The sequence below is a fragment of the Manihot esculenta genome, chromosome 4 (genome assembly GCF_001659605.2).
Source record: "Manihot esculenta cultivar AM560-2 chromosome 4, M.esculenta_v8, whole genome shotgun sequence".
NCBI classification, from domain to species: domain Eukaryota; kingdom Viridiplantae; phylum Streptophyta; class Magnoliopsida; order Malpighiales; family Euphorbiaceae; genus Manihot; species Manihot esculenta.
This window is the reverse complement of record NC_035164.2, coordinates 24779098-24802601: the sequence shown is the minus strand read 5'-3', so window position 1 is coordinate 24802601 and position 23504 is coordinate 24779098. Positions and strand designations below refer to the sequence as shown.

Genomic DNA, 23504 nt, shown 5'->3' with positions numbered 1-23504 from the left:
AGTGCAAGGAGTGGGGCCTTTGGTCTTTGCTTGCTGCCCAAGTGTCTTCAAGATGCTGCCCAAGGTGCCCAAGACTTGCCTTCACACTCTCCTTGCCGCCCATGCACTAATAAGGAAGGTGGAGCCTTCTTTGCAATTTGAATTTTGAATGTGCAAGGCATGAGGTGGCAAGCATGTGATCTTTGAATTTGGCTTCCTTGATAAGCTGGATTTTGAAATTCAAAATTTGAATATGAATCTTGAAGATTTGAAATTCAAAATACTTTTCTTATTTGGCTCTTCATTTATGGCAACTTGAGACTTGGCTTCTTGAATAAGGAAAAAGCTTCTTGAATAAGGAAAAGGCTACTTGGAGGTTTGAAATTTGAATTTCAAATTGCTTTGGCTGAATGTTCTTTCCTTCTTTGCCACTTTCCTTATTTAGAACTTTCCTTATTTAGCTTCACTTGAATTCAACTTGGCAGACTTGCTCTCCTTTGCTCCATTTAAGGCAGTTTTAAGGGGATTTTCTCCAAAATGTCATTTTACACCATTTTCTGCAAAATAATGTCAAGAGCACTAAATTAAGTAGAAATCATGTAAATAATCATCAATAATATCAAGATAAAAAGGACTAAAATATGTTCTATCAGTTATCTTGTCTCTCTCGAGTAACCTCAACTCCTCCAATAACTTCTATAACCATAAAAGTTCACACACACCTTGGGCCATTGTTCTGTATTCTGCTTTAGCACTTGACCGAGCAACAACACTTTGTTTTTTGCTCTTCCAAGTGACAAGGTTCCTTCCCACAACTGTGCAGTAGCCAGAGGTGGATCTCCTATCATCGAGAGATCTTGCGCAATCTGCATCTGTAAATGCTTCAACTCGGAGGTGACTATGTTTGGAGTAAAGAAGCCATTTCCTTGGTGCAGACTTTAGGTATCTTAAGATGCGAAGTACAGCCTGCATATGAGTCTCGCGAGGGTCATGTATGAATTGGCTGATTAAGCTAATAACATAGGCTATATCTGGTCGAGAGTGTGAGAGATAAATCAACCTTCCTACTAATCTCTGGTATTTTCCAATATCCACGGACTCACCAGTTCCTGCTTCTAGCTTGTGATTGCTTTCAATGAGAGATTCTACTGGTTTACACCCCATCATACCATTTTCTTCCAAAAGATCTAGAATGTACTTTCTTTGGGAGATGAAAATTCATTTTTCTGATCTAGCCACCTCGATACCTAGGGAATATTGCAGTTTTCCTAGATCTTTGATTTCAAATTGTTGAGCCAACAACCTCTTTAGTTGAGCCATTTCCTCTTTGTCATTGCCTGTCACCACTATATCATCAACATAAACAATAAGAAGGGTGATCTTACCCTTGTGATGTTTGATAAACAAAGTGTGATCAGCATTGCTTTGATGGTAACCAAAGGACATCATGACTTTGCTAACCTGTCAAACCAAGTTTTGGGAGATTGTTTTGGCCCATACAAAGCCTTTTTTAACCTGCACACCTTTCCTTGTGTCTTCTCATCATCAAACCCAGGAGAAATTTTCATAAACACTTCTTCCTCTAAATCTCCATGGAGGAAAGCATTCTTCACATCAAACTGTTGCAAGTCCCGGTCCAAATTGGCTGCGCAGGATAACAAAACTTTGATTGAGTTCATTTTTGCAACTGGGGTAAATGTCTCTTGGTAATCCACTCCATAGGTTTGGGTGAATCCTTTAGCAACCAATTTGGCCTTAAACCGTTCAATTGTGCCATCAGCTTTGTGTTTCACTGTGAACACCCATTTGCAACTAACGAGTTTCTTCCCAGGTGGGAGAGTGACAAGCTCCCAGGTCTCATTTTTAGCCAATGCTTTCATCTCTTCAATCATTGCCTCCTTCCATTTAGGATCTGCAAGAGCTTTCTTCCAATCCTGTGGAATAGACACAGGAAATAGACTAGGTAAAGGCTCTATAGGAAGGAGACAAGAATTCATAAGAAACAAAGTTAGAAATAGGGTGTTTAGTACAAGATCTGACCCCTTTTCTTTGTGCAATAGGTTTATCTAAGTCATTGAAGCATTCAAGAGTTGTGGGTAACTCAATAGAAGAAGATTCTTGACTGGGTAACTTACCAGGAGAAGATTCTCGACTCTGAGTAGACTGCATAATGGCTTTTTCTGCCTTGTCTCTCCTCGAATACTTTCTCAAATCTGGCTTGTCCAAACAACCAATTCTCTCTCCCTGATTGGATATCTCCCCCTGTCTACTAGAACTCAAACTTTCTAGTTGAACTATATCGTTCAGAATCACATAATTCGGGATCACCTCTTCTTGTTCATTATTCTCCCCCTGAAAAGGTGAGTGGGCGGTACTGAAATAGGGTTCAGTTTCTCGGAAGGTAATATCCATATTGACTAAGTATTTCCTAGAAGGAGGATGATAATACTTGTATTCCTTCTGTGTTGAAGAATACTCAACAAACACACATTTAAGAGCCTTGGAATCCAATTTCCCTGCTGTCCTAGTATGGACAAAGCAAACACACCCAAATACTTTTGGTGGAACAACGTATGAATTCTTCCCTTATAGAACCACCAAAGAACTCATAAAGTCAAGGGTCTTGAGAGGCGGCATTCTATTGATAAGATAAGCAGATGCAAGGATTGCATCTTCCCAATATGCTTTGGGTAGATTTATGGTGAACATAAGAGATCGAGCTACTTCCAATAGATGCCTATTTTTCCGATCAGCAACACCATTTTGAGCACTAGTATAAGGATAACTAGTTTGGTGTACTATCCCATTACTCTCCAAATAAGCAGAAAAGCTACTATCCATGTATTTTCTTTCATTGTCAGTTCTCAAAATTTTTACCTTAGTATCAAATTGAATACAAACTATCTTATGAAAGGATTGAAAACAAGAAAAGACATCACTTTTAGCTTTAATCAAATAAAAGGATAGGATGTTCTAGTGTATTTAGCATACTCACAAGCATCACAAAATAGAGAATCAAACTGAGTTCTAGCAAACAAATTAGGATAAAGTTTTTCTAAAGCAAAAAATGATGGATGCCCTAACCGTCTGTATCACTGTATTATTTCCTTATTGACATCCTTATTTTCTCCAAAACAGGCTTGAGATATTGAAGAACCTGGATCACCCTCCAACATATATAAGCCATCATGCAGCTTACCATTGCCAATTCTTTTTTCTGTGTGAAGATCCTGAATAATACAATGATTAGGAAAGAATTCAATTTTACAATTAAGGGCATTGGTGATAGCACTGACAGATAAAAGGTTGACTGGAAAGTGGGGAACATGAAGGACAGATGATAATTTAATGTTGGATGTGCAAATAACAGAACCTGTTTCGGATATGGGAGTAAAAGAGCTATCAACAATTCTGACACTATCTTTGGTTAGAGAAGGAAAATAATGGAGAAAGCCTTTAGAAGAGTCTGTCATGTGTCTATTCGCACCAGAATTGATAATCCATGGAGCATTATTAAGAGAGGAAGCATTATCTAACTTTACAAAGTTAGATGTGGCACCGGAGGATGAGTAATCAGAGTTAGGAATCGAGACCCTTTTACCTTCTGCCTTGGTAAAGATTTATGAACCGTGAAAGAATAGGAGGTATCCAAGGTTGTACACACAAGAGAGCCCAATCGATTCACCAAATGACCGGGTAGCGGCACGGGAAGGCCATAAAGATGGTCAGAATCATCGCCGGAGTGATCAGAGCAGCGAAGCAGCGTCAGGCGATTGGTCACGCATCGGGATGTGATGGGTCACGCGCCGGGAAGGGGAGGCGCCTGAGCCTCACATGCGGGCTTTCCGGCGTCGGAGCTGGGCGATCGGCCGGCAACAGTCCTGGTGCTGGCAGTGAGAGGAGGAAAGACTCCTAGATGGGGTAGTACCAAAAAAGGTAGATCTAGGGTTTTGAAATCCTAAAGAGGAAAAAATTAAATTTGAACCCTAAAATCAGGAAAAAGGCTCTCATACCATGGAGAATTTTGGAAACATTTAGAGAATTCTTGTATTTCACTCTTAATTTTTACAATTGGTTTATATGACTATTTATATACAAAAAATTATATTTAAACAAGAAGCAAATAATCAAATAATAATTACAGAGATAATTAAGAATCCTAATCAAATCAAATCATATCCCTAGAATCAATTAGGATCAGCAAATAAGTCAACAAAAATTGATCTTCTGGTCCTTCATGGCTTATAAAGATTAGAGAGAAGGGTAGTTTTATGTTTTATACGTTTGGATGTGATGTAAGGGGCGCAAATTCCATCAATTTTAAATTATAGGATCAATTTTTATGACCTTGCAAGAGGAACTCAAAGGCATGTTGTTCTTAAAGGTGACTATCTGCATGTAAGACGTGTAATATGAAGCTGATGCCCTCACCTATAAGTTGGGATTTTAGATTGAGTGGTTCTTAGGCATGTCATTAGAGCCAACTCTACCATTTCCTTGTCCCCTTGTCCTTCATACTCATGTTTTAGCCCATTGATTAACCAAAATTTCTTGATTGGTATTGTATGCTTTTTTCGGTTTTTGTTATGACATTTTTATTGCCACTTGTTAATAGGACCTAACATATTTGTGAATCTAGTTCTAACAAATTTTAATAGAGCCTATAATGTGTCATGGGTGTTAGGCATCAAAGTAACTTTGTTGATTGTGGGTGTGCATGAATTATAAAGAATAAAACAAACTATACTTTGTTTACTTTGTACTCCCTCTCATTAGGGTTATACCCAAGGATTATTTTCAATTAAATCGTATAAATATTTACATTGAAGAGCACTATACATGGTCAACACTATCAATAGTTTGTTTTGCTTATTGTCACAGACATGACCAAATTATTTACTATTTCAACATAAAATGTACCATAGAGTATTTTTCTCAGTACGGGCAAGAGAACCTTGTACATGGTCTACCCTTTTTATCTATGGGCCAAAACCAAAGAACCTCTTCCATGGTGCTACTATTTATAAATTTTTAGCCCATTTGAGTCCTACCTCAATAAGAACTCTACTAAAGTAAGAATAACTCTAAAATGAGAGTAATAAACCATATGGGAAATAATCTTCCATATTATTGATCATACAAAACAAGAAAACATTCTCTTCAAGGCTTATTAGGGTCTGAATCATCTCTCAGCAATGGGGGTATTAGAGATCCCAAACTAATCAACGTAAAAAATATAAAGGATTTATGTGACATTAGGGTCTAATCACCTAACAGTTTAACCTTTTTGAGCTGGTTTGCGTGTTCTATCATGATATATGGATGTCTTCAATGAAGTGGTTGATATCTTCGACTTTTTATGCAGAAACCTTTGGGGTTATTATCTTTGTTAGATGAGGAGTCCACTTTTCCAAATGGCACGGATTTGACATTCGCCAACAAGTTGAAGCAGCATTTACATAGCAATTCATGTTTCAGAGGGGACCGAGGCAAAGCCTTCACGGTGTGCCATTATGCAGGGGAGGTATGAACTTTATGAACCAAATGGTCTATGATTACCTTCTTTTTTGTGTGTCTCAAGCATTGGCTAGGTCTGTCTTGCTGAGAGCACAATAGTGTTTCGTTGAGTGCATGGTCTTCTGATTTTAGAATGAAGAGAAAGAGATTCAGCAAGTTTTGAGTCATTTCAATGTTCTAATGTCTTTTAGTGTTGGGTTCAGTTCGACATCTATTATTCAACCAAAGCTGCTAGTTGATTTTACCATAATTCACAAAGAAAAGAAGAAGAGGGTGTTGGGGGAGGGGGTATTTGGGTCCAATAAAATTTTTGCTATTCTAAATCAACCTGACTACTTTATCCAATTCAGGTTACATATGATACAACAGGATTTTTGGAGAAGAATAGGGACTTATTACACTTGGATTCCATTCAACTTTTGTCTTCATGCTCACGCCATCTTCCTCGGATATTTGCCTCCAGTATGCTTACTCAGTCAGAGAAGCCTGTGGTTGGTCCTTTATATAAAGCAGGTGGGGCAGATTCTCAAAAGCTGAGTGTTGCTACAAAATTCAAGGTATGTTTTTCAGCATTTTTCACTAAACCTGACTTCAAAATTAAATTGAACAATCATGATGGTATAAGCTTGAATTATACGCTTGTTTGAATCCCTGTATCTATATTTTAATAAAGTTGCTGCAAACTTGATAGTGATTTTTGTAATTTATTTGCAGTTGCATCAATTCAAGTTAAATTGATTTTTTTTTGAGAAACCCGCTACTCTTATTATGCCATTGCTTTTAGTTTCAACATGCTAATGGTGATCTTAGATAATCTGTGCTCCAGAGCATGGGAAGGTACAAATATGCCTGCTGTGGCTACCTTTTTTGTTCTTCTTGGTGTATGCGTGCTGAATGCACCAATTAAATATGCTCTACCTAAACTATTTGTGTACAAAGTGTGTAAGAGGTCGATTCCACAGGGAATGAAGTAAATGTAAAGCAATAAAACAGATCTTATGAAACGCAACATCTAAATCACATGAATGACAAGTGTATTAGAATGATTAAACTACATGAAATTAACACATAAAAAGGCTCAAACTAATGTAACTAAATATGCAATAGTAAGTAAAAGGGTTATTTGTTGTAGAATCAATAAAATTTCCTAAATTCAAGAACTAAGAAAGCTAGAATGTTAGTTTAATACTAATGAATTATTAATCTTAAACATGACCAGATTAGTGGAGTGGAGAGAGCGTATCCACCATGGGATCAACTGCTAATCATTGATACTAAAGATCATATTCATCAATTTGAACAAATCAGCTATAGAAACCAATGAAGCATTAATTTCCTTATCCTTCCTTATTACTATATTAATTAAAACAAGTGACTAACTAATGATGCGCATATTATGTTCAGTTCAGTCACAGCTAGATTTACATCACAATTCTAAGCAACAACTACACATAAGCAGTATAATTATTCAACTTAGACTATGAAACTCTAAGTATGATGATGAATTCACACACATGAGACTTTTGCTACTGGTGTTAGATTAACCAAGCTATTACATATCCAATCTTTCTAACTAGCAATACATGCTCAATTGAATGGTAGGCCAGCTAAACAATCAAACCTGCAATCATTACTTGAATCACAAGAGAATCATAGATATTCAAATTGATGAAATCTTGATTTGTTCAATAATAAAAATAAATCTCACAACAATTGTTCCATGGTTTCAACTATTTCCTTACTCACACATAACTAAAAATAAAAGAAATAGGCAAATTAACAAAAGGAGTAGAAAAATAGAGTGCTGCCCCCTTTTGTATAGAATTCAGGTAGTTATGAACCAATGATGCCATGTCACTCCTAAAATAGGGAAGAGCTGCAATGCGTCAAAAGAAAGAAGAATGAATCATCACCTCCACAAAGCAAGCTTCACCTTTTGAAGCTTAAGGGGAAATTTGGCCATTAAGTAAAATAGAAGAAAATAGCCTTTTTTGTATTTGATTTAGGAGCTTTTGTATATAGGAAATTAAGTTAACTCCAGATCTGATTTAGAAGTCTGTTTATTAATAGAACTGATTTCTGCAACAAACTTGGATAAGGTAGGACTCTTATGGCTAAAAACTCTCCAAATCTACCGACGCATAAAGACCACTTTTTGGAAACCCTAGTCACTTTTTTCCCTCTTTCTTAAAACTCATTCTAAATGCAAGATAATCCATTCAAGCCCATCAAATAAGGCCCGCATGCTTTCCACCTTAACTCATAACTTTGAAGCCAAAAAAAATACAGATCACCAAGACATGCGGCCCACTGTTTAAATTAGGTTCATCTTTGCTAATTCTTCATACATCACCTTAAAAACATGTTAAATAGGGCCCCTCTAAGCCTATTAGGTCATATTGAACCTGTAGATACTAGATGATCACAAATAAGCTTAAACAAGGCTGCCCATGGAAGCCTCAATTTTGCCCAACATGCTTTGGTGCCTAGATATGCTCATATTGTATCATTAGCCTCTAAATACCTTGAATAAGACACCTTTAGACCCATTTTGTTGTTGACCAAGTCCTCTTCAAATTCGAACCACACATGCTCCATGTGTTTGCTTCCTTATATGCTAAATTACCTATTCTTTGCTCCATCTTCTCTTACGTGCTCTTATAAATATCTAATAACATAACCATCATGAATCAAATAATTAGATTTCAATCATAAACATACAACATTTTAAGCAACTATCACTAGGTTTAGGCTAGTGTTTGCCCATACCATATCACGAGGCAAGACTTTAACACTTGTTTGGGCTCATGTGACACTTGGAGTGAATGCTTTCAAGCAAAGTCAATCTAGAGAATCTCACAATAATTTGTGCAGCAACAAGAGTATATTAACATAGGCTTGCCAGCATGAGCATTGTGTTTGAGCAAGCATGTCAAGCATGGCAAGCATAGTAAACATTGAGGCACATAAAAGAACATGGTCTATATGTTCAATGAAATATTCAATGGATGAGCTACTTTTTGCATTTATACGGAATAATCAATACAATGAAATTGTCAATATTCATATTACTTGTGTAAGGGGGGGTCAATACACACTTTTTCTACAACTGCTTGTGGGCCACAATTTTGTTACTAGAGGCTAAGTGCCTACCTCATAGTGGAGAAGGTTTAGAGTCAAACCTTAGCAATTTCCTCCCCTTATAAAGATTTTCGGTGCAATCAACAACCAAAAGGGACAAAAAAAAAAAAAGAAAAGATTTTATACAGGCCACGCCTAAGGGTTCATTCCCTACCATTCGTTTGATATTGTTTTGTTTTGCTTCAATGCGTTGGAATTTTTATCCAATTGCTAGAGAGCTTTTCCATGTTTTTATTTTTTATTTTTAGGTTTTATATTTTTGGATCAACATTATGTGCTTAAAACTTAATTTGTATGATCTTGTGCATGTGAAAGGTTTGCATGAATAAAATGAATCTTGCTTTTTTCTTTGGTTCATGGGAGGTTTTGGGGGTGTTGACTATTGAACCTCTAATATCTTGCACTCGAGGCAGATATAAATAAAAAGCATCTGGCTTTTTAGAGAGAAGATTGTCAAGCATTTTGCATTTGTCTACACATCTCTGAATTTTGTCTTGCAAATATTGGTGTGTTTGGGACATCAATGGAAAAAAGGAGAACTCAGAAAAATGGTAGATGAAGTCCAAAACCTTTCCTGTTGTATAGCTCTCACTAACTGGATATTTTGGTGTTTAGGGTCAACTTTTTCAATTGATGCAGCGGCTAGAGAATACCACTCCGCATTTCATACGCTGTATCAAGGCCAATAACTCTCAGTCTCCTGGGTCATATGAGCAAGGGCTAGTTTTGCAGCAGCTGCGATGTTGTGGAGTCCTAGAGGTAGTTCGCATATCGAGGTCTGGGTTTCCTACCAGAATGTCACACCAGAAATTTGCCAAAAGGTAAAGAATTTTCTATTATATTCTCTTGACAGCTTCAGAAAATACTTGTATGCCAAAAGGTCTGCATTTTATTTTACTTGAGGTGTTTGACATGTGATTTTTATTTTTTCACCAGATATGGTTTCCTTCTCCTGGAAAGTGTTGCATCTCAGGATCCACTCAGTGTTTCAGTTGCAATTCTTCACCAGTTCAATATATTGCCCGAGATGTATCAAGTTGGCTATACAAAATTGTTTTTCCGAACTGGACAGGTGAAATGATTAATCTGAATTTATGTATGCACATGAACACATTTGTACATTCATATATTTGGTGATAATATATAAATAATTAGGATTTTTTGCACTCTCTAGAGAATTTAACTATTTATATATTTAAATGCATATTTTTGCCTGTATACATTTAGGCATTCAGCCAACCTGCAGAACCAAAAGTTCATATGAAACAGAGTAAAATCATACTGAAATAAGGGGCTTTTTTTAATTATTAAAAGACTGAGTTGATTTCAGGTTGGCAATTAAGATAAAACCAGCCTTTGTAGTAATTTTTGGGTTGACATGTAAGATAATAGATAAACCCAAGCTGACTCAAAATCACCATTTGGAGAGCATGCATAAATTGATTCTTATCTGTTAATAGTATTATAGTAGATAATTCCAAGTTGACCACAGATTCATTTATAAATCAACTTAATGCATCTTTTCTTCATCTCTATCCCACTTCTCTTCGTCCTGACCCGAGAATATGATTTAATCCCTAATTTCTCCACAATTTTGATATGTGAAACGTCTCTCTCTCTCTCTCTCTCTCATTGCGCCTCAAAAGGTTCTTTTTGCATCTAAATGAAACCCTGAGTCCAAGATGGGCAGAATATCCTGAATTATGGAAGTGCAAATTAGCCACTAAATGATAAAGAGGCACAGACTAATATATTGATATTTTTTATCAAAGGTGGTTAGACATTTATTTATTCAAGGCTGCAAATGATGTATTTTCCTTTTCCAGTTATTGCAAGTTGTATAGTTTCTCTTCTTCTAGATCATGTCGTTTTCATTGATCTTGTGATATGTTGATTTTTAATCAGTGATTGTGGATTTTTTGTTTGTTTATTTTTTTTAATCAATGAATTCCTCTGTTTTTATTGTTTTGCTATTTTTTTCGACAGCATATGTAGTTCTTCCTTTTTGGCTTGGTCTTTGGTTAAAAGGTCTTTGAGTCGGCAATTTAGGGTAATGGCTAGATATTTGCATGCTGAATCCAGCCTGTGAAACTTTTGTGAAACTGAAAACATGTTGTTTTGGAAAATTTTATCCTGGTTTCAGTTACGTATTTTGCTAAACTGACATGTTTAGGTTGGTTAACAAGTACCCCCTCCATCTGACCAACCTAGGTACATCTGCATGTGTATCTGTTTTTGTGTGCAAGTATACACTGGTCATCTGGAGTCTTTTCTTCAGTAAAATGGTAAATTTTGGTTCTTTGTTTCCACTACATGAACACTTATGGTTCATGAGTTTGATAATGACCATCCTTGATGATTATCCTTTTTCATACAATAAAAAGTGAATATTTCATACCTTACCCTGTTATGTGGATGTTAGAATTCTTCTGCCTAGTATAAATATCATGGATTTACTGTTAGATCACTTTGATGTCTCTTTATTGAAGTATCTTATTGATTCATTTGCTTTGTGGAATGACATATGATAAATATTTGAAGGCTAAATTTCAAATGATGCTATTGCATGGAATAATTATTTTGCACTTTTAGCTTTTTGTTTATTTGAATTATAAAATGTGCAATACTTATTACTTAATGCACCCACATGCATACGGACACACATATATGTGATGCAACTTCAACATAGAATGAAGAATAGCTATTCCATTCACATCTTATTGCATTGGTGAAACAACCAAAACAATCCCAATCTATTGACTTCTTTTTTTTTTCAATTTTATTCAAATCTTTTAGTTTAGGCAATTTTACTTAATATTATGCAATTAGTTTAGTTATACACAATGGGCAAAATTGAAGAAAATGATAATAATAATAATAATAATTATTATTATTATTATTATTATTTTTTTTACTATTGAAATTTTATCTTAACAGTGATAATGCAATATTTAATTCTTAAACATGAGCATAGAAGATGTGCACCCATTGGTGCTTATTTTTACAAAGAAAGTGACATTTTGGCTGATTGGGTAAGAGGAAGAGAGAAGGGAGGCAGGAGGAGAGTAAATGCAAAAACATTGAAAATAGTCTTGTTCAGATTAGTGATAAACTACTATTGTTTTATATCAATTTTAACCAACTTGGGCGAATGGGGTAGAATTCAAGCTAAATTTTGCAATCTTGGTTAACATTATCAAGGTTGAAAAACATGAAAACTTGGAGGTTTATGGGTCCTTAGATATGCTCCATTGTATTAGGTTCACTTATTTGTTGAATTTATGTCATACTAGTTTTAAAATATTTTTTCCATAATAGTTATTATTACACATTTTCAAGTTGAGTAAAAAAACTTAAAATTGTAAAAAAAAAAAAAGACTACATTCAGAATCTAAATCATGGTTTCAAATCATGTTCGTGGTTGTAGTAGCAAGTAACGGAGACAGGATCAATATCGTGGAGTAACAGTAATGGCCTATCTCGATGGAAATTTATTTTAAAAAAATTTGCAAAGTTAATGAAATAAGTAGATGGTCAAGAATAAATACAATAAACCCATCATTATTAGACACAAGTAGCATTAATTAATTTGAATATAAAATAATTGTGTGGATAGTAAAGAATACTACTTCATAGTATCGGTCTAACAAAAAAAAGAACTAGTATCAAATATAATTTTCTTTTACAAAAAAGCAAACAATATCGAAAATAAAAATGAATAACTCAGCTTTTCTACAAGATATAAATGTATGGAACTAGAAAGATGGTTGATGATCTTTGCTCAAGAGAGACAAATGACAATAGTTTAAAACTGTCTAGACTAGAAAATAAGAATGAGGAAGATCTGTGGCCATCATTTAGCTCAAAAAAAAAAGTAGAGTAACGGACCATTACTGTTAACAGTAAATAACAGTCATTACCATTAAGTAAAGGGTGTAAGTGTAACGACTGTTACAGGAACAAATTTTCAGTTGCCTTTAAATAACGAGTGTCATGATAACGGGAGGGCAAAAAACCTATAATTAACTGTCTTTATGCAACAAAATGGTCTTTATCTAAAACCATGATTCTATTCCCATCCTTTTCCACTCCATTTTAAAAACTCAAAACCTAAGTTTGTTTTTGAATACTTGACGTGTTGATTTGCTTTATTATTTACTCAAAATAGAGTGACAAGGAAATCCATGCAGATTGGTGTGCTTGAGGATACAAGGAACCGTACCCTTCACAGTATTTTACGTGTTCAAAGCTGTTTCAGAGGGCTCCAAGCTCGCCGTTACCTTAGAGAGCTTAAGAGAGGAATTGCTACTCTTCAGTCACGTAATTCTCTTCCTAATAGCTTATAATTTGTTCTGAATTATCATTAAGATTCTCTATAGAGAGACGACATATATGAAAAATTCTTGTGATGTCTCTTTTGTTTGTGCACAGTTGTTCGCGGAGAGAAAATCAGAAGGGAATATGCAGTCATGCTACAGAGACATAGAGCTGCTGTTGTTATACAAAGGCGAATAAAAACCACTCTTTCTCAGAAAAAATACGAGGAAATCCATGCAGCATCAATTATAATACAATCAGGTACATTTCAAACTTCTTACTGATATACAAGTAAATGAAGCCAAATTTCTAGGTTCGACTTCCAAATGTTCTAGTCTAGTGGGTTTCGCCCATAGTCACTACACTGTACTTGTATGAAATGGAAATTCAACGAATAGTAGGACATGCGTTATGAGTGGATATGAAGTTGGAGCAAATAGCTTTTAGAAGACCAAATAAGAGAAACAGTTAAAACTACGCGAGTTTCAGTTAGATTTCAAGCCACTGCCAACTTCTTGTTAAAATATACAAGATGTTTACTGGAAATTTGTTCTCCTTTGCTATGATGCAGTTGTTCGTGGATTCCTGGTTAGAAGATGCTCAGGCAATATAGGATTATTGACGTCTGGCACTAAGGTAATATTTGTATTCTGTGTATCCTTAACATATTTACAGACTATTTTGCTCATACTTCCATTTATATTGAAATTAATGTCCATTTACGAGCATTCTTTAATTTTTAATTTTTCTTTTTAAACTTTTTATTCTATTTTATTTTTTATTTTGAAATATTGGAACCTTTGGTAAACAAATGTATATCCAAGTGTACCACACAAGTTTGCACAACTGTCACAATTTGACCTTTTTAGTTATCCAACACTGGGCTTAGCAAAATCATTGCTGTTAGCTTCAGATTTCATTTCCTCACCATTTATCTTTTTCTCTCGGAGATTGTTACTAAAATTGTAATGTCCTTCCATCAAAGCACTGGTTTTAAATCATATTCTGGCCATTTAACTTATGGCAATTTTGAAATTATTACTTTCATCATTTGATTTTTATTCTACGGACTCTGGTCACATGTTATCGGAAATTAGTGCATTCTGCTCATTTTTAAATTCTTTATTGAATTGTGTGTTTTTCCCCAGTAGAGAGAATAGTTCAGTTTCTATTGATCATAATTGATATCTATTATTCGTTTTCTGGACTATATTGATAATCAGTCCCGACAATCAAACAGACTGTTTCATGATTAGTATTTATTTATTTCATTTTCTACCTCCTGTTTGTCCAAATTCTGAGTTTTATTGCTCACTTTGGAGATATCTAATATTGATAAATTTGGTAGACTTTTGTTGGTTTGCTTTGTCTTTGTTATTCATAATCTTCCATAGAATATTTTGAACAAAAGTGGTATGCTACAGGGGAATGAGTCGGACGAGGTGGTGGTGAAAGCATCATTTCTTGCTGAGTTACAGCGACGAGTTCTGAAAGCTGAGGCTGGGCTCCGAGAGAAAGAAGAGGAGAATGATATCCTCCATCAACGGCTCCAACAATACGAGAGTCGTTGGTCGGAATATGAATTGAAAATGAAGTCCATGGAAGAAGTGTGGCAAAAACAGATGAGATCTCTGCAATCCAGTCTCTCAATTGCAAAGAAGAGCCTTGCAATTGATGATTCTGAGAGAAACTCGGATGCATCTGTGAACGCAAGCGACGAAAGGGACTTCAGCTGGGATACTGCAAGTAACTACAGGGGTCAAGAAAGCAATGGTCATAGCGCAAGACCAATGAGTGCAGGGTTGAGTGTGATAAGCAGGTTGGCTGAAGAATTTGAGCAGAGAACACAAGTGTTCGGTGATGATGCCAAGTTCTTGGTGGAAGTAAAATCGGGTCAGGTAGAAGCGAGTTTGAATCCAGACCGAGAACTGAGAAGGTTGAAGCAGATGTTTGAATCTTGGAAGAAGGATTACGGATCGAGATTACGGGAAACAAAGGTGATTCTGAATAAACTTGGAAATGAAGAAGGTGCGCTTGACAGGGTGAAAAAGAAGTGGTGGGGAAGAAGGAACAGTACAAGATATAATTAAATTATAATTGAAATAGAGTTGCTGCTTTGTTTGATTGGTTGGTTGTTAGCTCTGTGTTTGAAAATCAGAAAAATTTGTATTGCGGAGAAAACTTGCGAGTTTTGTATGCAAGCCATGGGCAATTGCTAAAGCACAGTAATTCATATTTAAGCCTTATAATTTTTCATGTATATCAATATATATACATTTCTCTTTATTTTAACTTTTCCTTTTTAAAATTTATTCGTATTTATGTTTATTTAATATTTATTCTTATTAGGTCTGGTGGTCATGAAAAGGTGGCTTAAGGCTTCGTTTGTTTGCCAAAAGTAAGGGAAATATTTTTTTTAATATTTTTTTTTCAACAAAATGATTTATTTTAATGTAATTTTAATTTTAATTTTCCAAAGTCACAGCCTATTCATGAGTTACTGTCAGAATCTGATCATGGGCCACTTATTCTTCTACTTGATTTCCTCCAATCTAGGCATAAACATTTATTATAGTTTGGAGCTAAATGGATTTTACACCCTCAGTTTTTTGTGTTGTAAATAGGGCTTGGTCTTTTTTTATTCAGTGTTTTGCAATGTTTGCTTTTATGCGTAGATTAGAATTTTATAGATACCAGTTTAGTATTTGACATAATACTGTTTTCGTGGCAATACTGATCAGGTACTAGTTTTGCAACGTCAGTTAGATGATCTGTATGAGCTGATGCTGTTGGTCCTTAAAACTCCAAGGAAGAGCTGGTGGAGGTGGTGGAAGCGATGGTATGGGAGCACGGCGTGGGCGCTGTGTAGACTATGCTACTGTTTGGGTCCACCGTCTGGGGGGAGGAAGTTGCCTAATAATCATTAGGTCTATGCTTTGGAGCCATTCCTGTAACCTTACAAAAAGAAAAATACATAAAATAAAATAAAACGGATGAAGATATAACAAAGTTTAAAAAAAACTAGAAGATATGACGAGCCAAACTGAAGCTACAAAACTTGAGAATAATGCAATTCCTATTACCCAAACCACTACTTTGCAAAATCTAGTTAAACAAAAATAGGGTCCATTAATATATTGATTAAATTGTAAATTTTCGGTCCATCTATATATAATACCTGCTCAAAAGGTAGACTTTCAAACTCCACATAACAAGGAGATCATCAACTAAAATTATCCTCATCAAATCAAAACAACCAAATCAAATGTATTAAAAAGAAAAGAGAGGTACCTGGGACTGTGTAATGACTGCAACCCAAAAAAAGATTGAAAAGTGGAGATAAGAAAGAAAAGGGCTAATGGGCGTTGATGTGGTGGCAGACGCTGGTGAAAGGAGAGGGAAAAGGGGAAGCTCGACATTGCTGGGAGGCAAAATAATAATGAGTAACACTGATTGGAGCTGGTGGTTGCGTAGGTTTTGGTCCACACTAGAGATGGCAAATTCTGGACGATTGTGTGGTTGCTTCAGACATGTGGGCATTGTGGCTAAAAGTCAAAGACACGGCAGGTTGCATCGGTAAATAAGCTTAACTCTTAGACACTCTTGATTATTTTTTAAGGCTCTACAGATAAAATTATCGTTTTCAATCCTATTTGTATAATATTTAATTTTTTATTTAATCTTAAAGTGTTTCTCTCAATATTAATTTTTAAGATAAAATTATTTAATTATATATAAAAATATTCAAAAACAGTACTTTTAAAAATTAATAATAATTTAAATAAAAAAATCAATTTAAATAAATTAAATGAATCAATCCAAACCACATTAAATCTCCTACTAAAGAAATTTAGCTATTCATGATAAAAGTTTTAAAAATAAATTTCATTGAAATTTTTTTTAAAAATAATTAAAAAAAAATAAAGGAGTAGGGGAGAAAAATAAAAATTTTAAATGCGCATATCCTGCCTTTTAGGTATCTAAGTATTTATATTTTTTAAACACCTCTGTTCTTGCCCTAGGGGTAGACTTAAAATACTAAGTTTTTTATAAAAATACAGATTGAAGTGCGCATGTTTCTCTTAATTTATGCCGAAAAGTGAAAACATGTGGTATCGATGGACTGCCTCATATTTTCTTTTGTTTATATATATTTTTTTAGTATTATAATCATTAAAATATGGAGTAAAGTGCCAAAATATGGTGCAGACATCAATCACACGGATTTGCTCCTTGGTCTTTTCTTTTTCTCATAAAAGTGCTCCGAAAATGTCCAAATTTCCTCAGAGCGTATCTAATTCATGCCTTAATTAATTTTAAACTATAAAAATGATAAAAATAAAGAAAAATACTAATTACAAACATAAAATTAAAAATTCTATAACTAAACGTAAATATATAATAAATAAAAAATAATAATAAAATTAAATGAATGTAATTATAAAAATATGTAAATAATCAATCTAAATTATCACTACATCAATTATCCTAAACAGTTTTGTGTCAAATTAAATAATTTAAAATCTAAATGTTGGTAGGATAGCAATAATGTGGGTTAGTTGGCAATGCTCGTTTAATTTAAATTTAGAGGAAGTCTTGATTTTAAGGATTTTGAAAATTTTAATTTAGCCTGCCAGACAAAGCAATTTTAGAGACTTCCTTTAAACCTTCTAACTTATGGGAAAGGAGATTTGTATTTTTCACATGTAACAAGATAAGAAATAATTGAGCAATTTCAGTATGCTTTCTCTATTGAAGTAAGTGTGTGTATATACAGATTACAATGTCTTATTAAGGCAACTCCTAAGAATCATCAATCAATTAGGTTATAATTATGTAATCTCTTTTAATTATGTATATATTATATTCACACTCTAACACTTTCCCTCAAATCAGAGTATAGATATTTATCATGTCCAACATATTAAAAGGATATTCTATTTGAGGCCCATTTAAAGGTTTAGTGAGCAGATCACCCAATTGCTCTCCTGTCTTCACATAATTGGTGGAGATTAAATTTTCTTGAATCTTCTCACGGATGAACTGACAATCAACTTCAATATGCTTAGTCCGTTTGTGGTGTTCTGGATTAAAAGTAATGTGAAGAGCAGTCTGATTATCACACCAAAGTTTTGCGGGTGACGCAACATTCATACTAACTTCTTTCAGCAGATGATTTATCCACAGAATCTCACAAGTGGATTGAGTCATGACCTTGTATTTTGACTTGGCACTAGATTTGAATATTACATTTTGCTTCTTACTTTTCCAAGATATTAGGTTCCCTCCAACAAATACACAATAGCTTGTAGTTGACCTTCTATTACTTTTGGATCCTGCCTAATCAATATCAGAAAAACACTCAAGTGCAGTATGTCCATGATCACTGTAGAGTATACCGAGTCCAAGGGTCCCTTTTAGATAATATAGAATTTATTCTAGAGCGGCCTAATATTTCACCGTAGGTGTAGACATGAAATGGCTTACAATGCTTACTGCAAAAGCAATATTTGACCAAGTCATCACCATAAGGTAGTTCAACTTTTCAACCAACCTCCTGTATCACTCTAGATCATCATAAAAGTCACTGTCATTCTTTGTGAGACATATATTAGGAATCATTGGTGTGCTACAGGGTTTTGTTAGGAAACCAAGAGATTACTGTAACTCAAAACATGTAGCGAAAAATAAAAAAATCTCTATTTCTCTCCCAGGATCCAAGTGCTTCGTTTATTTCAAAAAGAAGGATACGAGACTAACCTGTTAGACTCGACAAGAAGATAAAATTTCAGACTCAAGGTGTTGCTTTTGAAACGAATACCCTCAATGGTATCTACACGAACGTCTTTTATTCTTCTAGAGTGCTAGCTCTCTCAAAGATGGATAAGCTATGTGCTCTCTCAATCTATAGCTCAAAACAATTTCTCCAAAAACTTTACCCCCACAATTCGAAGCAGGAGTTTTATACGTTTTAAAGTCTTTTTGTTTTCCCACAATTCTTTTAGCAAAAGAGTTGTGTTTATCACCCACTATCACAATCTCGCAGATACTCAAATATCTTACGTGACAGTTTATTTTGATAAGGAAAACTGAAAATCTTTTATCTGTAACAGTTACAGATAAACTGTAGATCTTTTAAATATTATTATCTTATAATAATAATTAATATTAATAATAATAACATCTTTATTATTATTAATTATACTAATGGGTTTTTAGCCTATTAATATAACACATCAACAACGTTCTTTTGTGTGTGACCCATTGGGCTCACATTAAATGGCAATAGCCTCAGTCCCACAAGACCCATAAATCATAAGCGGCCTCTAGCAAGACATTATGACTACCCAACTGATGACCGCCGGGCTTCACACGTCTTAGTATGAGGCCGGGCCCATGAAGGCAATACTGGCCCAAAGCCCATGTAGCCTCCCTGATGGACCGGTCCGATATCTTCAGCCCTGATTTAGACCCATAAAGCAGACCTGATCACTCACAAGCCCAGGTCCCTCGAGAAGAAGCTTAGCCCGGTGATGTGGCATGAGGAAGGACAGCAGGCCTAGTCACCTCGCAGCCCTGCCTGCACGTGCGCCGGAGGGAATTAAATAGCCGTCTGGCATGGAGAGGATGTCTGACAACCCCATACGTATGGACCTGCATGACAGAGGCAGGTGACACTGTAGCAGAGAGGCCGTTAGGCGTCACTAGCAGACGAAAGAGAAGGAATAAAAAGAGAGGAACACCCTCCTCACCGGACAAGCTTAAACAACTACTGTAAACCATATTCTTTGGATCATAGAACATCACCAACTAATATGAGGATCGATAGTCCGATAAAACCTAATAAATAGAATATGTATTAATCCTTTTGTCACACGATATCTAGTTTGAACATAAGTCATGGTCAATGTCAAAATTATAATGTTCAAACTTATGATTTCTCGATCTCTAAGTATACTGATAAAATCAAATGATATTGATCACACTATCAATTCATTTGAGCACGGCTATGCATTTCTCAGTCTCACTTATCGAGGGGTCTAGAAGATATCTCTCTCAAAGAAAGGGACAAATTCTATCTTGATTGTTCAATATTCTCTATATAATTTCTATTATGCTCAATCATAACTTTTATGATTGTCCGATTAAAGACAATGTTTGGTTATGTCAAAACATAACAGTCTTTATGTTGGAAACAATGATAATCTCAAGTCAAAGGATTAAGACATAACTACTTTGAGATTCATTTATGACAATAACTCATATAGTGATCTCAATGCGAGTCCATCCAATACTTTGTTATCTAATAAGTATTTATGATTATTGAATTATATCAACATATACATAATCATCTCATGATTATCAATCAATAATCATACTAGTTATATTTTATTATTATCAACATAATAATAAGTAACCAGGAATGATAATCATTATTATGTAACATGCAAACAAATAATAATGATAATAAAACCTCTTTTAATTAATAACCAAAATGACATACAAAAAGGTTCAAGATAATGGCCTAGGGCAAATACACTAACAGGTTTAGCTCCCATCTTCCCAGTTTCTGCAAGTAAGTCAAGGATATACTTCCTTTAAGACATGAAAATTTTCCTTTTTACTCCTCAAGACTTCGAACTCCCAAAAAATACTTAAGTTGACCCAAGTTTTTGGTATGAAAACTCGCATGCAAGTATTTTTAAGAGAAGAGATCCCTGTACTATCATTTCCTATTATAACAATGTCATCAACATACACAACAAGGAGAATAATACCAGTATTTGAATTTCTATAGAAAACTGAATGGTCACACTTGCTTTTTTTCAATCTAAATTTTTGAACAATTTCACTAAACTTACCAAATTATGCATAGGAACTCTGCTTCAAACCATACAAAGATTTTTTTAAAAGGCATACTTTTCTATACTCTCTCCGAGCAACAAACCCTGGTGGTTGCTCCATATACACCTCCTCTTGGAGGTCGCCATGTAAAAATGCATTCTTGATATCTAACTAGTGTAAAGGCCAATGCTGAGAATCAGCTAGGGAGATGAATAAGCGAACTGAGGTTATTTTTCCCACAGAAGAAAAAGTGTCAGAATAGTCAATGCCATAGTTCTGTGCATAACTTTTGGCGACAAGACGGGCCTTAAGCCTTGCTACAGAACCATCTAGATTCATTTTGATGGCAAAAATCCATTTACAGCCCACAGCCTTCTTGCTAGAGGGTAAATCAACTAGTTTTCAAGTATGATTTTTATTTAAAGCCTTAATCTCCTCAAACATTGCACTACGCCATCCAGAATGGGTCAGGGCCTCTTTAACTGTCTTAGGCAAAGAAATGAAATCTAGAGAGACAATTAAAAAGATAGAAGAATGAGACAAGTGATCATAAGACAGAAAGTTAGTGATAAAATATGTAGACTTACACTCTTGTTTACATTTATGAAAACTAATGGGGAGGTCAAGGTCACTTGGTGGTGGATCCGATGACGATGAAAATTCTAGTGCAGCACATATATCATCAGGTACTGGTCTCTAAGAGTAAACTTGAACAACTGATGGTTTAATATGAGGTTGAGTACTAGGAGGAATGTTATCATCAGATTGTACAACATAAGGCATACTCGAAGAGTTCCCTCCATCAGATATGATTCTATAGATGAGCCACTTATCGTTCTCCTCTTGACCAGTAGAGGTTTGTGCAACAAGATAAAAAAAATTTTCTAGGAAGAGGTTACATCTGTTGAGACTAGATATTTGTTGAGGTATGGAAAGTAACACCGATACCCCTTCTGAAGGCAAGAATATCCCAAAAAAAATACACTTCAAAGCTTTAGGATCAAGTTTAATAACATGAGGTCTGACATCCCGAACATAACAAGTGCTGCAAAAAAGTCATAGTTCTACAAGAAACAATAGTTTCTTAGGAAAGAGGACATTATAAGGAGTATTACCGTTTAATACTGTGGAGGACACGCGATTAATGAGAAAGTATGTAGTAGAGACAACATCAGCCCAAAATTGCTTAGAAACTTGCATTTGAAACAACAAAGCTCGAGCAATCTTAAGGAGATGTCGATTCTTCCTTTCAGCTACTCCATTTTAAGCAGGTGTATCAACACATGATGATTGGTGAAGAATATCATGTTGAGTCATATAAGCCTGGAATAATTCTGACATATATTCTTTAGCATTGTCGCTTTGTAAAATTTGCACAGAAACATTAAATTGAGTTTTGATTTAAGCACAAAAGGCAGAAAAATGAGAAACCACTTCCAAACGATGCTTCATAAAATAAATCCAAGTCATTCTAGAGTAATCATCCATAAAAGTGATAAAATATCTGAATTTAGTCTTAGATCCAACTAAACATGAGCCCCAAACATTTGAATGAACTAATTCAAAAGCATACTCAACTTATTTATTAACTCTAGGACTTAAAGAGCTTCAATGATATTTTTCAAAATGACATGACTCACATTCCAGTGAAGATACATCATGAAATTAAGGGTATAGCTTTTTCAAAACCGATAAAGAAGGATGTTCCAACCGACAATATGTTTCGAATGGAGACACAACACTGGAGCAGGAAACAGACCGATGCACCCATGCATCCAAAATGTGGAGACCCCCAAATACATGTTCTTTATCAATAATCTGCTTCGTCACAAGATCTTGAATGACACAATGATCAGAAAAAAAGGAAATATAACAATTTAGGTCTTTGGTAAGTTTACTCACAGAGATTAAATTAAAGGCAAGATTAGGTAAACTTAGCACAAATAATAGGACAATAAAAGAAGTAGGTTTAACAGTTTCAGGACCCTCAACATTGTAGGTTGACCCATCAGCTATAGTAACAGGAGAAGGTGTTTTATGAGATCGAAAGCTTGTAAAAATATAAGGATTACATGTCATGTGATCCGTGGTACCAGGATCAATGACCTATTTATATGAAGAGAAAATAAAACAAGTTTTACTTGTCTCAGCCATTACTGGAGACGTTGAGATAATTTTAATAATATGAGTCTTACTGTCAAAAACTATTTTAACCAAAACCCTATACTCCTATATCTTCAAACGAATTAAAAGAAGACAACAGAACTTAACCCCATGAATAGTAACCCAGTGAATAGTAGGCTACCACTGAAGAACACTTTCCAATCAATTTCGTATGACTGGAGTTCCACCAAAGACATGCTGAAAATGACCGGGCGACCGTCAGGGAGAAAATCAGAAGTCAAACGAACACCACACATGCTCCCACACGCCGTTGCGTGAAATTGGGGTGAAAACTTGGATTGGGGCGTGAGCACCACTTGCAGAAGCTACGGTCATCGTTTTCTGAGAAACGACTGGAAATGATCCTGCGCCTCTCCCTGTGCCGGCGGTGAGACCAAACGGACACCCAAACATGATGACCCAACAACCAGTTTCTCAACCCGTGAAATCAAAGAAAACAGACACCAAAAAATTAGATCAAAGGCTGTAATACCATGTAATAAGATAAGAAATAATTGGATAATTTTAGTGTGTTTTCTATA

General features: G+C 35.0%; 1 protein-coding gene across 4 annotated transcripts in view; it reads left to right on the top strand.

The window, feature by feature from the left end:
* LOC110612507 (myosin-1) overlaps window positions 1–16654 on the top strand; it is a 41137-nt gene extending 24483 nt beyond the window's left edge. Inside the window, exons 17-26 of one of the 4 annotated variants that reach the window (XR_006350486.1) lie at window positions 5345–5503; window positions 5847–6053; window positions 9253–9458; window positions 9574–9709; window positions 12828–12957; window positions 13069–13215; window positions 13526–13590; window positions 14379–15179; window positions 15304–15352; window positions 15696–16654. Coding sequence is in view for 2 of the 4 variants with exons in the window: in XM_021753275.2 (XP_021608967.1) it covers window positions 5345–5503; window positions 5847–6053; window positions 9253–9458; window positions 9574–9709; window positions 12828–12957; window positions 13069–13215; window positions 13526–13590; window positions 14379–15044 (1716 nt within the window). In the remaining 2 variants the exon portion in view is untranslated. Of the gene's footprint in view, window positions 1–5344; window positions 5504–5846; window positions 6054–9252; window positions 9459–9573; window positions 9710–12805; window positions 12958–13068; window positions 13216–13525; window positions 13591–14378; window positions 15247–15303; window positions 15353–15695 lie in introns of those variants that run through there. The other 3 variants (XM_021753275.2, XM_021753277.2, XR_006350487.1) reach the window with 3 other exon arrangements.
* The last annotated feature ends 6850 nt before the right edge of the window (window positions 16655–23504 follow it).